This window comes from Motacilla alba, chromosome 8, assembly GCF_015832195.1.
Source record: "Motacilla alba alba isolate MOTALB_02 chromosome 8, Motacilla_alba_V1.0_pri, whole genome shotgun sequence".
In the NCBI taxonomy this organism is placed as follows: Eukaryota; Metazoa; Chordata; class Aves; order Passeriformes; family Motacillidae; genus Motacilla; species Motacilla alba.
In genome coordinates this window covers 16,032,830-16,046,970 of record NC_052023.1, presented here as the reverse complement: position 1 = coordinate 16,046,970, position 14,141 = coordinate 16,032,830, and the positions used below count along the sequence as shown (strand labels likewise).

The 14,141-nt window shown below is 38.2% G+C and overlaps 1 protein-coding gene across 11 annotated transcripts in view; it reads left to right on the top strand.

Moving 5' to 3' along the window:
* ZNF644 (zinc finger protein 644) overlaps positions 1-8,228 on the top strand; it is a 73,514-nt gene extending 65,286 nt beyond the window's left edge. For 9 of the 11 annotated variants that reach the window (XM_038143758.1, XM_038143757.1, XM_038143762.1 and 6 more), the window contains 2 exons: positions 5,939-6,041; positions 6,533-7,104. In XM_038143758.1, coding sequence (XP_037999686.1) covers positions 5,939-6,041; positions 6,533-6,725 — 296 coding nt within the window. In that variant the 3' untranslated portion in view covers positions 6,726-7,104. Of the gene's footprint in view, positions 1-5,938; positions 6,042-6,532 lie in introns of all 11 variants that reach the window. The other 2 variants (XM_038143766.1, XM_038143756.1) reach the window with 1 other exon arrangement.
* Positions 8,229-14,141: the final 5,913 nt, after the last annotated feature.

Below are 14,141 nucleotides of genomic sequence, written 5' to 3'. Positions count from 1 at the left end.
CAGAGATTGAAGTACTTTGTACCTAGCTTCCCTTTTGCTAAGTGAGAAAAGTAAAGGAAGCTGGTTTAGGTACCTTCAGGGATTTTTGTTTGCTTTCTCTAAGAAATGTATTTTGCTAGTGAAGTAGTTGCATAGTCATCAGAACATGTGCCACTTTTCTTAAAAGAATGGAAAGAAAACTCATGAGTCTTGTGTCATTGGACCTAGAAGTTGGTTTTGAATTAGGTTGGAAACAAAATGGGGTTAGAAACAAAGTTTATATAAAAGATTTGAAACAAAAGTTTGGGGAAAAAAATCTTTTGCTCTCAGAAGCTGGAGCTAAGCCAGATAAGTAACTTATACCATGGATAAAGGCCTATAGCTGAAACCATTGACTTAAGGAGTCAGTGTTGAATTCTAGCTATAACATCATGTAACCAATGTATATCTGTAGCAACTTATTCATTACTCTGCTGCACCTCCGTGAAGGTTGTAAACTTTGCTCAGTGACTTCTCACTCAAGCAAGCTTAATGCAAGGCTTGTAGACCAAAAAATATGCTTTAAACAGTTGTTCTGTTTGATATTCCACTTTATTATATAAGTTTTGTGAAGAGAATTATTTTAATGCAAGATTTCACTAGTTCACACTAGTTTTAAAGTACACACAAGTACACTCTTGTTATGAGTGTTGCTCTTGAGTAGATCATGGGTTTTCTTATTGAAAGATGGTTGTGGTTGAGAGCAGTTTTGTGATGTCTTCAGTTGGACCACAGCTAAACCTTCAGTGGTCTTCAACCATTGTATGGAGACAATGAGGACATGTTTGTACACGTTGCTTCTCATTAAGCCTTTTTTGTATCTTATAAAGCAAACATAACTACCAAAAATAATTCACACCAGTTGAATAATTATCTCAGTTTCTTGCTGTAATAAAATAATGGTGTCTAAACGTGAACACTGTAATTATTTTATCTAGCAGGTGTAATGGGACCTGTCCAGGCACTACCATTTTTTAGGAGAAATAACATGAGAAATACGAGATCCCTGCATGCCACCAAAGTGAGGCCTTTCCAAGCATTACATTAGCTTATGTACTAGTCTCAGATTTTCCATTTGTCTGCATGTGTTTTTGATATTGACTGTTACCATATTGCTTTTCCAGCAGATGTCCTGCTTCTTCAGTCAGTAATGTCATCATATTTAGTTAAATCTTAGCCTGTTTTTCTTTTCAAATGCAACTTGACAGTTTTAGCAGTATAGTAGACATAGACATAATGGTAGCTTTGGAGAATGGACTCAAGAAAAACATCCTGGAAGTGAAAGTTCCTAGGCTGTTGGCTGTTTGAGGTTACTCTTTATTGAACTTTATTTGTGCCTATACCAATGCATTATCGATCCACTGTAGAGCAGATACCTGTGTCTTCAGACGTCTGGCTGGAACTTTTTTGTTGTTGTTATTCAGTCCAATTTTTAACAATGTAATTGCTCATCTTGAGTAGATGTTAATTTCCTTTTATACCTATTTTGATGTATAGCAACACATTAGTGTTTCTCAGAACAGGTGATCAACTTGCTTCTTTCTTCTGAGTATCTTTAGATCATTGAACAAACCTACACAAAATCTTCAAAATGCATCTCACTCTTCTTTGTGTAGTTGTATATTCAGCTTCCTTTCTTTTTTTCTCTCTGGGCTTCTCTTGGTCCCTCCTGTCCTGGCTCTCCCCAAGTCTCTTGATTCTTTCTTGCTCCCTGGCTTTTTACATCTTCTCTTTGTTGACCCTTTTCACATACTGAGTCTTTTTTTACTGGCTTTCATCTTCTGGGAATCACCACTTTCTTCTTTGGTCTGCTCCTATAGGGGGAGACTGCTTTGTCAGAAGTTTGGGAGGGAGCAATAAAGTACAGAGCAAGGAGTCTGGCCTTCAAGCCAGCAGTGTGACTGAGGTAGTGGTTCAGGAGGGGTACTACATGTTCAAATAATTTCGAATGTTGTTTTGTCAAACTTGTAGCTTTGGGATGTTTGTGGTGGAAGCATATCAAGCATGCAGGAATCTGCGATCCACTGGCTTTGTGTGTCATTGTTCTGTGCTGTTACAGTCATAACAAATCAACCGGCATGATGAGCTCATTTTCAGCATCCTATAAAATCTTACAGAGAGCAGATGATAGGAGGGGTTTATTTAATGTACTTCACTGTGCAGTAGTGATGAGGATAGTTAGCAAGTGATTGAATTTGAAAAATTAGTGACTAAATGTACAAGAAAGACAGTTCATTATTTTTTACTTGGTAGTGTTTTCAAATTAGTTCAATTTCCGTGTCCCATTATTCAACTTGTTTTAGCTTATGTACACTTTGACAAAAGTAATGAAGTCCGAATAAAGACCCAGCTTCAGTTTCCTGAAGTAAGAAGCATTTCATGTTGGGGGACATCAGGAAGCAGAGCATATTAATTTGGAACTGCAGACCAAATGTCATGGCATGAAAGGGCATCTAATTGTGACCTGTCTGATTCACTTAGGCATGCTCATTGAAACCTCCTATGTCCATCTGCTTGTAGTCTTTCTTGATAAGTCATCACAGAGGTTTTTGTATGCAGAGTTTTTACCTAGTGTTTTCAAAGTAGTGTGCTCTGAAATTGTACATAAGTATCTCAAGTAGAATGCTGCTAAGTTTGATGGTCTTTTGTTTTAAATGGGTTGTTTCTCCATCATGTTGTGTCAGCAGTTTGAGGATGTTGTGTGACTTCACAAGAAGTTTTTCAGTTATCAGCTAGGAAACACCAGCTGGCCAAACTTGAAAGAGAGAGAGTTCTTCCAAAAAGAAGTAGGCCTTTATGGAGAATGAGGAATGACAGTTTGGAAGCTGTTATAACTACGAAGTAGCTGTTAAAGATCCTTCCTCTCTCTAGCAATTTACTGCAGTTTCCATGCAGCTTACTAGAGCTAAATTATCCTTGGTCTCTTCCCAGACATGATAAAAGACTTTCTAAGGAGATCATGTTTTGTTGCAGTTAAAGGCATAGAAAAAGCAGGAACTGAGTTTTGGTCAGAACATGGCTACTTTATGGGCAATGGCTGACACAATTGTGTGATTTAGTTGATGTTTGCAACTGCTTGTAAGCATTGTATCAACAGAGTACTCAAGTGTGTGCATGTGACTTTATTTAAACTTGTTCTCTGGATAGACAAAATGAAATTAATGTGATAGTTACTGGTATGCATGCCTCATAACTGCTGTTTAAATTGTAGTTTTCAATGAGCTTTACTCAGACATTCCTCCTTCTTCACTCACTTTCCATCTTCATGGGAGTAACTTCAAAACACCCTCGTGCTGCTTTGAGCTCCCTAAAATGTGAAAGTATATGTTCAGTATCTCAGAAGACAAAGGGATCAAAAAACTGACCCTTGCAGAACACAGGATTTGTGTTCTTAGTGTTTTCTGTCTAACAGCTTCTTGCTTGTGCAAATCTACTTTGAAATTTAGCTGAGTTGCTCTGAGAATTTGTAGCATAATTGGGGTCCTTTTTTGTGGTCTTTTGCTGTGGTATTTTCTTCTCTTGGTTTTATAATTTCCTTATATAGAGCCTCCATCATAAATGGCTGAGAGAAATGTCCTTCCTTTTGTTTTCCTTGTTTTCTCACTGTTCATGGAAAAGGTACCTTTCAAGAAAGTAGAAACTACCTCTCCTGGTTCATTATGGCAATTTCTGTCAGTGTTGCTGTTGTTTGATTGCTCAGTAGTTCAGACGGTTTTTTTCTTAGAAGATTACGCGCACACACACACACAAACCCATTAGGTGTCAGCATTCTGTTGCAGAAGACCAACCCAGGTCTTAGAGGCAAGGAAAAGCTCTGTGAAATGCTCCAGATGCATGTGAGTAGAATCAAATTTCTTGGTGAGAATGAATGTCTTTGCCAACATCAAGGAAATCAGCAAGTTCTTGTTCCAAGTGCATGTTGGCCTTTCTAGGAGGAGTCTGTTGTCACTACTGCTTCTTTTTCTTTTCCACTCATATAAACTGACATCAACTAACTTATCATCAGATGCAGCTCATGGACACGTTTGCATTCGGGTAGTACCGACTTCTGTTTCCCTTCTTCCCATGATGTTCCACAAAATAGCAAAGGCAAAGCTTTTGCTGTAGTAAGTGCTGCAGATAAGTTGCGCCTCATACAGACAGTTCTCTTCAAAGCATGGGTGTCTGGGTTCCAGTATTTTATCTGCTCACCTTGCTGATGGTGTTACTGAAGTTGTGGTATGTAAAACACTTTAATATGTGGTAGTTCCTACCTGATATGCTAGTTAGCTTTTTTCTTCCTAATTAAATGAAAAATATGTTTCTCGTGAGAGAATGAAGTATTAAGAACCCCTTGATGCTTTTCCAGAAGCATCTTAGCCAGTTGTCTCTCTCTCCCCCCTGCCACCTTGGGTTACTGCCTTTTTATCCAGACTGGTTTTGTTGTTGCTGTCAGAAAAAAATGCTGTTAAGCCTCATTTTCCTAATGTTGAAGAAGTCTCTAGGTTGGTGTCTGCTTTCCACTTATTTTATTGGTTCTCTGATACCTTCAAACCTGAGAAATTCATTCTAAATTTTAGATAGGTAGGATCTGGGGATAGAACTGAAAAACGTCTAGTATGTCTACCAAGTTGAAAGTTGGGCTACAAGGTAAAAGCTTGAGAGGTGCTCATTTGGAGGGCATGAGAAAAATTAAGGATACAATCAAGACTGTGCTTTCTTTCAATCAACATGTTTTACCTCACCAGACAATGTCTTATGCTTCAGAATGCTGAGAAGTTAATTCTTCTGTTTTCATATTTTAGGAGTCAAAACTTTAGCCAAGTGTAACAATTTTTTTCCCATTTTACTGTTAAGATGCTTCAGTAGCATAGCATTATGCCTTCTTGGTATCAAGAATACCACCTGGTGCTGTCTTTCTGGTTTGTGTGGAGTTTTGGTTGAAGTGGTGTAACTGGTTGTTTGCAAAAGTTTTGGTGTTGGAGTTACATTGTTGGTGTCTTGTGTTTTGGAATACAGTGTAGGTAGATACACTTCTCAGTTCAAACAGTCACAAACTTCTTGAGCTTTATAAACTGTTTGTATCATAACAATATTAATTCAGTTTAATCCACTCATCCTCCACTTTGGCTGCTTTTTAGAATCTCCAGGTTTTGTTTCAGATTCCCATTACATTTGTTTATGGGAGATACAGACCTCAGAGCTGTCTGAACTCATTTGCTGTATGTTCCCTGTTCACACACGTTACTTTCATACACAGTTTTGAATGCTTAGACTGAATTTAAAAAGTGGCCTTTGATTGTCTGTTGATTGTCCTAATACCAGCTCCCACTGCCAAGGACTAATACATAGTTTTTGTAAACTTCATTAGAATTCAGACAGGAGTGAAAGGGAAGCTTCATTTGAAACTCTTAGAACAAAAGGACAAGTTTTTGCTTTGTGTTGAAAACAAATGGCAGGTGTTTCATTCAAGCTAGAAATTCCTGATTGTAGTAGCTGAAAGCTACAACTTCATAAAGTTGTAACTTGGTCGAACATGAGTGGTTTTATGATGGTACTTGAACTACAAAACAAGTTCTGAGATTTTGACAGCGTTTAATGCATGAAAGAGAATTTCCGATGGTGCTTTGCTTCTGTATAATTCTGCAATAGGTTTGTAGGTGCTTGCTGATACTAAAACAACAGTTTAATGCTGAATGTCAATTATCTAGTCTTTCAAAGAGCAAGCACAATGCTAAGCTAAAAAAAACAGCTTCATGTGTTCTGCCAGTATATTTCTTAGAATACTTTGTAATTGTTTTGGATTTACGTTATAATTAAATGTAGAAAAACAAGGAGGTAGATGTCTTTTCATTACTGCTATAGGGAATACTTACTGAATATCTCTTTGACTGACACTCATTGAAGTATTACTTTCACATATGAAAATTTCTCTTCTTAGCTTTAGACTGTAAACAAAAGAAGTCAAGGTCAAGATCTGGAAGCAAGAAGAAAATGCTGCCGTTACCTCATAGTGCTGATGAAGTTTACATACTCAGATGCAGGTACATAGTGCTATTTTAACTGGAAGAATACATTCTTAAGAGCTTACTAATGTAAGTCATAAAGACATTCATTATTGCATCCATAAATGTTTGTGATTAAATTGAATAATGAAGGGGGAAAAGAATTGCCTGTTTTCATTAATTGGAACAAGAGGATTTGATTCAGTCACTCTTGGGTGTTAGATTGCCAATTGTGTCTCTAGCTAAAATCTTACTGGTTGTGTCTGAGTAATATTCTGTCCTTCAAAAGAAACCTTATGTAAGAACAACAGATTGTTATTACTGGCATTGAAAGTGTGAGAATGTGAGTTGTATAAGCTGCAGGGTTTTGTGCTCACAGTTACTACTAATGAACTCAATTACTAAGCTTTTCGGCTAAAACATGTAGAAACAAACTTCAAGAAAATTAAGACTTCCCTCTTACTGTCTTTTTTTATGGTTTTTCAGTAGTGAGAGATGTATCTTATGGATTAATTTTAATATTTGCATAGGTTCTGTGGTCTGGTCTTTCGAGGACCTTTGTCTGTTCAAGAAGACTGGATAAAGCACTTGCAGCGACACATTGTCAACGCAAATCTTCCACGGACTGGAGCTGGCATGGTTGAGGTCACATCACTACTTAAAAAGCCTGCTTCAATTACTGAAACTTCATTTTCTTTACTGATGGCAGAAGCAGCATCATAGAACACAGAAACATTTTAAATTTTAATTGGATGTAAATTTGAAATACTTCATTTTTTAAAATAAATGGCTACACTAAATTATGTTTATAAATGCTAAAGACAGAAAATAGAGGAAGTGGATTACAGTAACATCAAAATAAATTGAATACTTAACAGTTACAGTAAGTAGTCTTTATATTTTATATAGGGTGGAAGATGTGTTTTTAAGGTTTATTATGTTTTTGTCAGTTACTGTGTTCACTATCAATACAAGACCATTATATGTATGGCAGCCATTTTTAAATTGTTGCACATGGGTACTTAAAGGACAGATTTTAATAAAACAAAGAAACCACATTCTCTTCAGTGTTACCCAAATCAAGGTTCTGTTTATTCCAAAAAGAATTACATAGTAAAATAAGATACTATTATATTTTGTTTGTATGTATGTAGTGTTTTGTATAATACCAAGAACTGCTAATACAATTTACTCAACTTAGGGCATTAAATACCATGTACTTCATAGTTCAAGAGACTGTTTCGTTCAAATAGGGCAATTAGTACTATTCTATCTAGGTGTGTAAGTGTTTTTTTTAAATCACATGAGGCTTTTTGTACTAAAAAGTGGAGGGAAACTTGTTTAAACAAATTTCTAAGAGAAATATGTACATAATACTGGAAATTTGTGGTAAGGAAATATTCTTTACTTCAGTTGCATTTCTCACTGACAATAAAGTGGTGCATCCATGCTACCTCCTACTTGTCAACAAAGATGGTATTTACCCTTATGTTTTTGTATCATAGTAGATTCAATCCAACTTTCTTTATTACAAAGCATCTTTTTTGTTAACAAGTTTGTTACTTTTATGGCAATTTACTTAAAGTCTGACTTGCTTACAGAAGTTTGCCTCTACTATTTTATTTAACACTGTAGAAATGTACTAATAAGCATTGCTCACTACACGGTTAGAGTAGGCTTTTCATTTATAATTCTGTTTAAAAGATTGATCATTTTAGAAAATTCAAACACAGATTGAAATGTTTCCACGTATGAAGAGAATGTTTACAACTTAAATTTTAGAGCTTGTTTTGGATGTGATTATATGTATGAAAACTGTAACACTATGCTCATGCTAAGGACCTACTTACAGAATTATTGAAATAAATGTGCTGTGAGGATGGAAATATGGTGCAGGTGTCTTGGTCATGATGAATTGTGTTTGTTCATTTAAACTGTCTTCAGAACATGATTTTTGTTTAAATCAAATTAGATTCCTCTACAAATCAATTTTGTATGCAAGTAACATTTCATTTTACTCATATAGGGTAACAGATACTGTAGTTAAGCCAAGGATATGCATTGATATTTTCTTTATATGTAAATAAAGTTAAAAGCAGTTAAAGCAAGAGGAGTATTTTGGTAGAGTATATACATACCTCACTGCCAGTGAAATTGCTTTCCTATGGTATATCTCCTTACCAGAAAAATCTCTAAATAAAAAGGTTTAAAGAAAATCTAAATGTCTATAATGTGAAGCATTTATTTGCATTGTGTGAATTAAGTTTGTGGAATTGATTTGTCTTGCTTGAGATTAGAATCTTCTCATGATCTTAAGTAAAAGTACATTTACTTGCAATAAACTGAATTGTTCACAGATGCATTACATTTGATTGGTGGAAAGTATGAATAAATGTCTGTCTTCCTGGATGCACAGAGTTCAGAGTTAACACATGAGGCTTGTTCATGTTCTGATAGAATAGATGGGCTAAAAATGCACGGCTGTGCAAGACAGAGGCCTCAGACAAGGCCATCCTAGCTCTGCCAAGGCTGTCATTGAACTAGTGGCGTCAGGTGTTTAACTGTACAAATTACTACAGTTAAGTTTAGCTTTCTTGTTGAAATTTATTCTCTTGTAAGTGGAAAATCTACATCATTACATTTAAAGGCTGGAGGAATAAATACTTTAGAGATTTTAGAAAAGATAACTGGGATGTTGAAGTGTATTGCAGACAAATAGTGTACGCAGACTAACAAATTTCTGAATTTGTGGATACTTGTGGAGCTTTTTTATACGACGTGAAAACTGAAGATTTACAGCAGTGTGTTGAAACAGAATAGAGGGAAGTGATCACATCACCTTGAATGTTTATAATGCTTTAATAGAGTGCTTGTTTACCCTTCTCACCAAAAAAGGTGCTTGTGAGAGCACCATATTTTATGGCTGTTTAGCAAATGAAAAAATCAATTAAGTGCAAATGCTATTTATCTAGTGTTGTTAAGAATGCTTGTAAGGTGAAGCCATACCGTGCAGAATTTTGCGTTAGCAAAAGACTCTTACTAGATTCATAAAAATAATTTTTAAAATCCTAGTTAATTCTATTTAATTAATTAAGCCCCAATTGTGAGCTACTTTATGTAATACTAAAATAAAAATGCAAGGTTGTGTCTGAAGAGCAGTGAGCTCTAGGGCTGATCAGTTTCCAGAATAAGATTCTATTGATGAAGAGCAGTTTTCAGTGTTTCAGACAGGCTGTGTGCCATGCTGGCATCAGATCCTTGTGGTATAGTTTGAAAAATATGTAAGAGTTCTAGAACTCTTCTGATTATTAAATTAATTATATATGTGGTTGATACAGGCTGAATAAACTTTTTTTAAAAATTGAGTGCTATTAGCTTCCCTTAGCCTCTAGTCCTCAAGTGGGGCTATTTGTTTTCCTGGTTTCTGTTGTGTGGAAATACAGGTATTTTTTATCATTATCTACAAGGAACTATAAATCCCCCTCGCTGGAGTTACCAAAATTCTAAATAATGTCTTAGAAAAGGGTAAATTAAATCGGTCACTTTGTGATGCCAGTCTGATGGCTCGAGGGGCTCTGGCAGCCTGTGCTAAAGGGCTGCAATTCCAGAGCTGCTCATCTGAACACCAGTTAGTCTGTTCAGGTTGGCTTAGGTTGCTTTGGGATAAAGGCTGCAGTGGCACAGTGATTTCTGTTGGGTTGATTTTGGTTCTTTATCACAGTCCTACTTGTTTCTGAAGTTATCCTAGTATCTGGTGAAGGTCTCTTTAGTAGTAGCCTCAGGAGAATTGTAGAAGATCACCCCCATACGCTTTTCATAAGATGATGGCCTGTATTCCCTAGTCCCAGTGATATTTCCAAATCCTCTTCAAAAAGTAAACCTCCGCTTGCGTTCCTTGAAAAGATGTTTCTGCAGAACCTTGGTAGGTGATGAAAGTGCCCACGGTAGCCGCTGCCAAGGGCTAGTGTGTTCAGGCGTGGAGAATGGAGGCGAGCAGACGGCACACGTTGGGCATCTACTGCGGTTTGCCCGCTCCTGCTTCGCGTGGCCTGGGGGAGCTGTGTGAGGTGGGCTGCTCCCAGGGGCCGAGGGGCTTCAGCTCTGCCCGCAGATCCAGCTTCTTCCCCAGGGCTCGCCCTCTGCGGGCAGCAGTGTCAGGAGATGAGCTGCCGGCCCCTCTGGCCGGGACAGGGAGCGCTGGCCGGAGGAGCCGCAGCCGCTGGGCAGGGGCAGTGAGCGCGGCCGTGCCCTGGGACAGGCAGTGCGAGGCTGGGTTGTGCTAGAGCCGTGTGCCTGCGCTCATTCCTACTGTCTCAGCCATGCTCAGGGAAATCGGCAAGCTTTTTGAGGTAAGTGATCGCAGGAGAAACGCGAGTTACGAACTGGGGCTCAGAGAAGAGCGTCCCGAGTTTCTAAAGGTCAGTGTCACAGGACTGAGATGCGAAGATGCAATGTTATTTTGACTGTGATGCTTTTCCTGGGCTAGTTACGGTTCTAGGCTTCCTGCAGTGCTTTAAAAAGGGGTTATGCGTTAAATCTACCTGATTCTGAAAACCTACAGAGGATAAATTAGGCTGAACAAATGTGGAAATATTAGCAGTGAATAACAAGGACTTGCTTTTAACTAAATGGTTATGGGCTGTGAACAAACCCTGTTTAGTTCAGCACTATGGTTAACAGACTTCTCCACTTTTTATAACAGTAGTTAGTGGCCTGGATATTTAAACACCAGTCTCATATTTTAAAAATTGATTTATATAGTTTTGAGTTTGTTTAAAGAAAACCCCAAACTTTTTAGGGTGGTACTTACTTTAAAAAGCTGACTGCATTATGATTTGATATTTCAATCCACCGTGCTTTGTAGGTGCTGTTGCCTGATACATGGGTAGCAATTGTGATGTAATGGAAACATTTGGCCATAGTGCCAGGTTTGTAATCTCTTGCAATAAAATGTTCCTTTCTAACACTGCAGGCTTCTTGGTGTTCTTCCATTGCTCGGAGGTGAGCTGCACTGCATGTGTCATTTAACTGGGGAATTCCACCCCAGCCAGGGCAGTTGTGTGTTGATGCAGAGAGCAGATTTGCTGGCTGTAGCCACCTGAAAATTGGGAGAGGTGAGGCAAGGGGGTATTTACATTCCAGTGGTGGAGACTAAGGATGAAAATTGGTGGTGGTGGGAACGCCACCAGAGCCAGGCACCCAAATCTGAAGCTGAATCCCAAGTGACAGTGGCTCTCATCTGTGCCCATCTGCCCCCTTTTCACTCTGTACAATCTGGTCTCACTGCTGCCTTCTCTCCCAGTAAAGAGCAGTTTTTCCTTGTAGCTTTGGCTGCGCAGTGTCTGCCACATGTACCTGAACAGAGCACACTGAAAAACCCAGTCTGCCTGGTGCTCTGCAAGTCCTGGTCTCCTCCTGCAGCATGAGAGGATTCATTGGTGTACCACAGCCATTCACACGCACTGTAAGAGAGAAATGCAGAGCTTGATCAAATACAGCATAAAAGACTGTTGAGGGATGTGTTTGCTTTAAATAAGGGCTAGAGTGGGGATCCCTTCCATGTTTTGCTGAGGCTGAACTCTGGCACAGCTCATTTTTGTTTCTAGTTGTGCGATGGGCTAATAAACTTATCTTTTAAAAAAGCAATTAAGAAGTCTCTTAACTTTAGTGCCCTATCCCCTTATTAAGATTTGAGCACAAGTCAGCCAACAGCCTTTTTATAAAACTGCTTGGTAATACTGAAGTCCATCAAGTACCTTGTGTCCAGTAGCTGGAGCCTGGCTGCAGTGCTTACCCTCAGGGAAGTGGTCCTGGCTGCCTTGGCTCATGTGCAGGTGGCTCCGGTGTGCCAGAGTGGCAGCGGAGGGATCAGGGCAGTGTGTCACTGACTGTGCGTGGTTTGCACACGCCTGAAGACAGACATGGAGTTATTTTGGCTAAAAACAAACAAAAAAAAAGGAATAAAGGCATTCCTGTGGGAATGTTCTTCTCTAAGTAAAGCAAACCTTTTTACAAAAGCCCTAAAAGATCTTACTCATGCAGGCTCCCATGCTCTTTTTACTGCAATTAAAACCCAAATAAATGGCATTCTCAATAACTGTGAGCCCAGAGGTTCCAAAATTCCAACTCTTACTGTCTAGTTAGGGAACAAAGGAAGCTTTGGAGGCTTTTTCAGAGCTTCCAAGGTGCTTAGACTCCTTATGTTGTATAAATCACAACACTTTTGGGCTTTCTATATTATATTTTCACTTAAAGTACACTTTCAACTCATAAGGTCTGAGGTTTGTGTACCTAGTGATGATAACCCTTCTGCTTTTGTATTAGAGACCTGCAACATGAAACATGCTTACATGATACTCATGGTAAGTGTTCCTAAATATTATCTACATCTTTTTTAAAAAATCTGTTTATTGGAAACTGAAAACTTCACATGTAAACCTTTGATTATGTATCCTAAAGTCAGCAGCAGCATGTTTGTATCTCTCTGTGAAACTCAGCCAAATCCATCCTCACTGCTGTAGCAACAAATGCTGAAGCTCTGAATCCCATTGTGCTCTTTAAAACAGCTTTGGAAAATTATTAATAGACTGATAAAGGAGAATGCAATCTAGCACCATTAGTCTGTGTTTTAACCAAATAAGGAATTGTGTGTCACCCAGGTACAAGTCTTGCTGACAAGAAGTAATTCTTTCATCTGTCTTTTCTCTGAAAAAAACTTTAATTGTGTGAAAGGAGGAAAAAGAAAACAGCCTTATTTGGATAAAAAGGCAGGAGAAAAAGTCTTTTAAAAACAAACAAAAACCCCATAGGCTAAAAGAGAAGCTGCAAAGAGGAGAAGACAGTATAAGCCTGGGGTTGACACCTGTTCTGTAGTCCCTGAAATCTAGCTGATGGCTGCCCCCAAATCTTCAGGGGTGCACTTGGGTTCCTGGCAGAGAGGAGGCTGTTCCTTAGAGGAATGGCCACAGAAGGAGTTTTCACCCAAAACTGTTAAAGAGATAGGCAGTGACAGGAAAGAGGCTTTAAATCGGATTTCTTGTGTTGGAAGTCAACTGTACCTGTTCCCTTTGCCATCTGGAGCACATTTACTGAAGCTTTTTAAGTGCTGCATATAAATCCATAGACACAGTCCAGTCATAAAAGAACATTAACTGCTCTTCCATGTATGGCCTCAGTTACAAATTTGCTACTGAAATCTGATTTTCAAGGTTCTGTTCATGATACATTGCCATTCATTGCCTCCAAAAATTTTCTCCTTTCCTATTTGACATCCATCATTTTCCAATAAAATAAACTGAAATAAACTCCACTGCTAAACCCAGTGTTCTCTGACTGCAGCTGACCATGAGTGCTAATAAATGACTGAAGACCCTGACCCAGAATGTGAGTGTTCTTGCAGGATCCCAAACTCATTTCTTTGCCCTCAGGCCCAGGTTCCCATCTGGGAACAGCACTTAGCTGCGTCTCACTGGGCTGCTAACCTGACTGTTTTCATTATCTTCATTCCTAGCTTCGTTTGTTTTCTCATTCCTCAGTTTTTGCTTATATCCACATTTGGGTTTTTGTCTTCATTTTTCATCTTTTTGTTTAGGACTTTATTTGACTGCTGGCTTGCAGTGAAGAAGCTTTTTAAGAAAGTCCTATATTACTGTGAAAACAGATAGAGTACTGCTTAGTATTCTTAAAAGCATAGCTATTGGCCTGATTTATGATTTATTTTGTATAGAGACAGTAGCTCTCTGTACCTAAATGGAGGAAGAAATGTTTAGATTTTAGGGTGATTTTGGGTTACACAAACCAAAAATCCCAAGTTACATGGTACCACCCCTTGGTACTGCTGCTGGGAGCTGAACTCATAAGTTACCTTTCTGTTTTGTCTGCACAGGGCTAAATTTACTGTCTTTTTTTCTTTCTTTCTTTTCTTCTTTTTTTTTTTTTTTTTTTTTTTTTTTTTTTTTTTTCCTTTCTGAAATCACAGAAGTATTAAGAAAATGGAGCACTTGCTTGAATGATTTTTGTGAATACACAGCTGGCTAGATTCTTTGAGCAAAGTGAAACAGGGGTGTCTATTAAAAACTGTAAAAACATTGGAGGTAAGAATCTCAGCCCATTCACTTATACAAGATAAATGTGATAGAT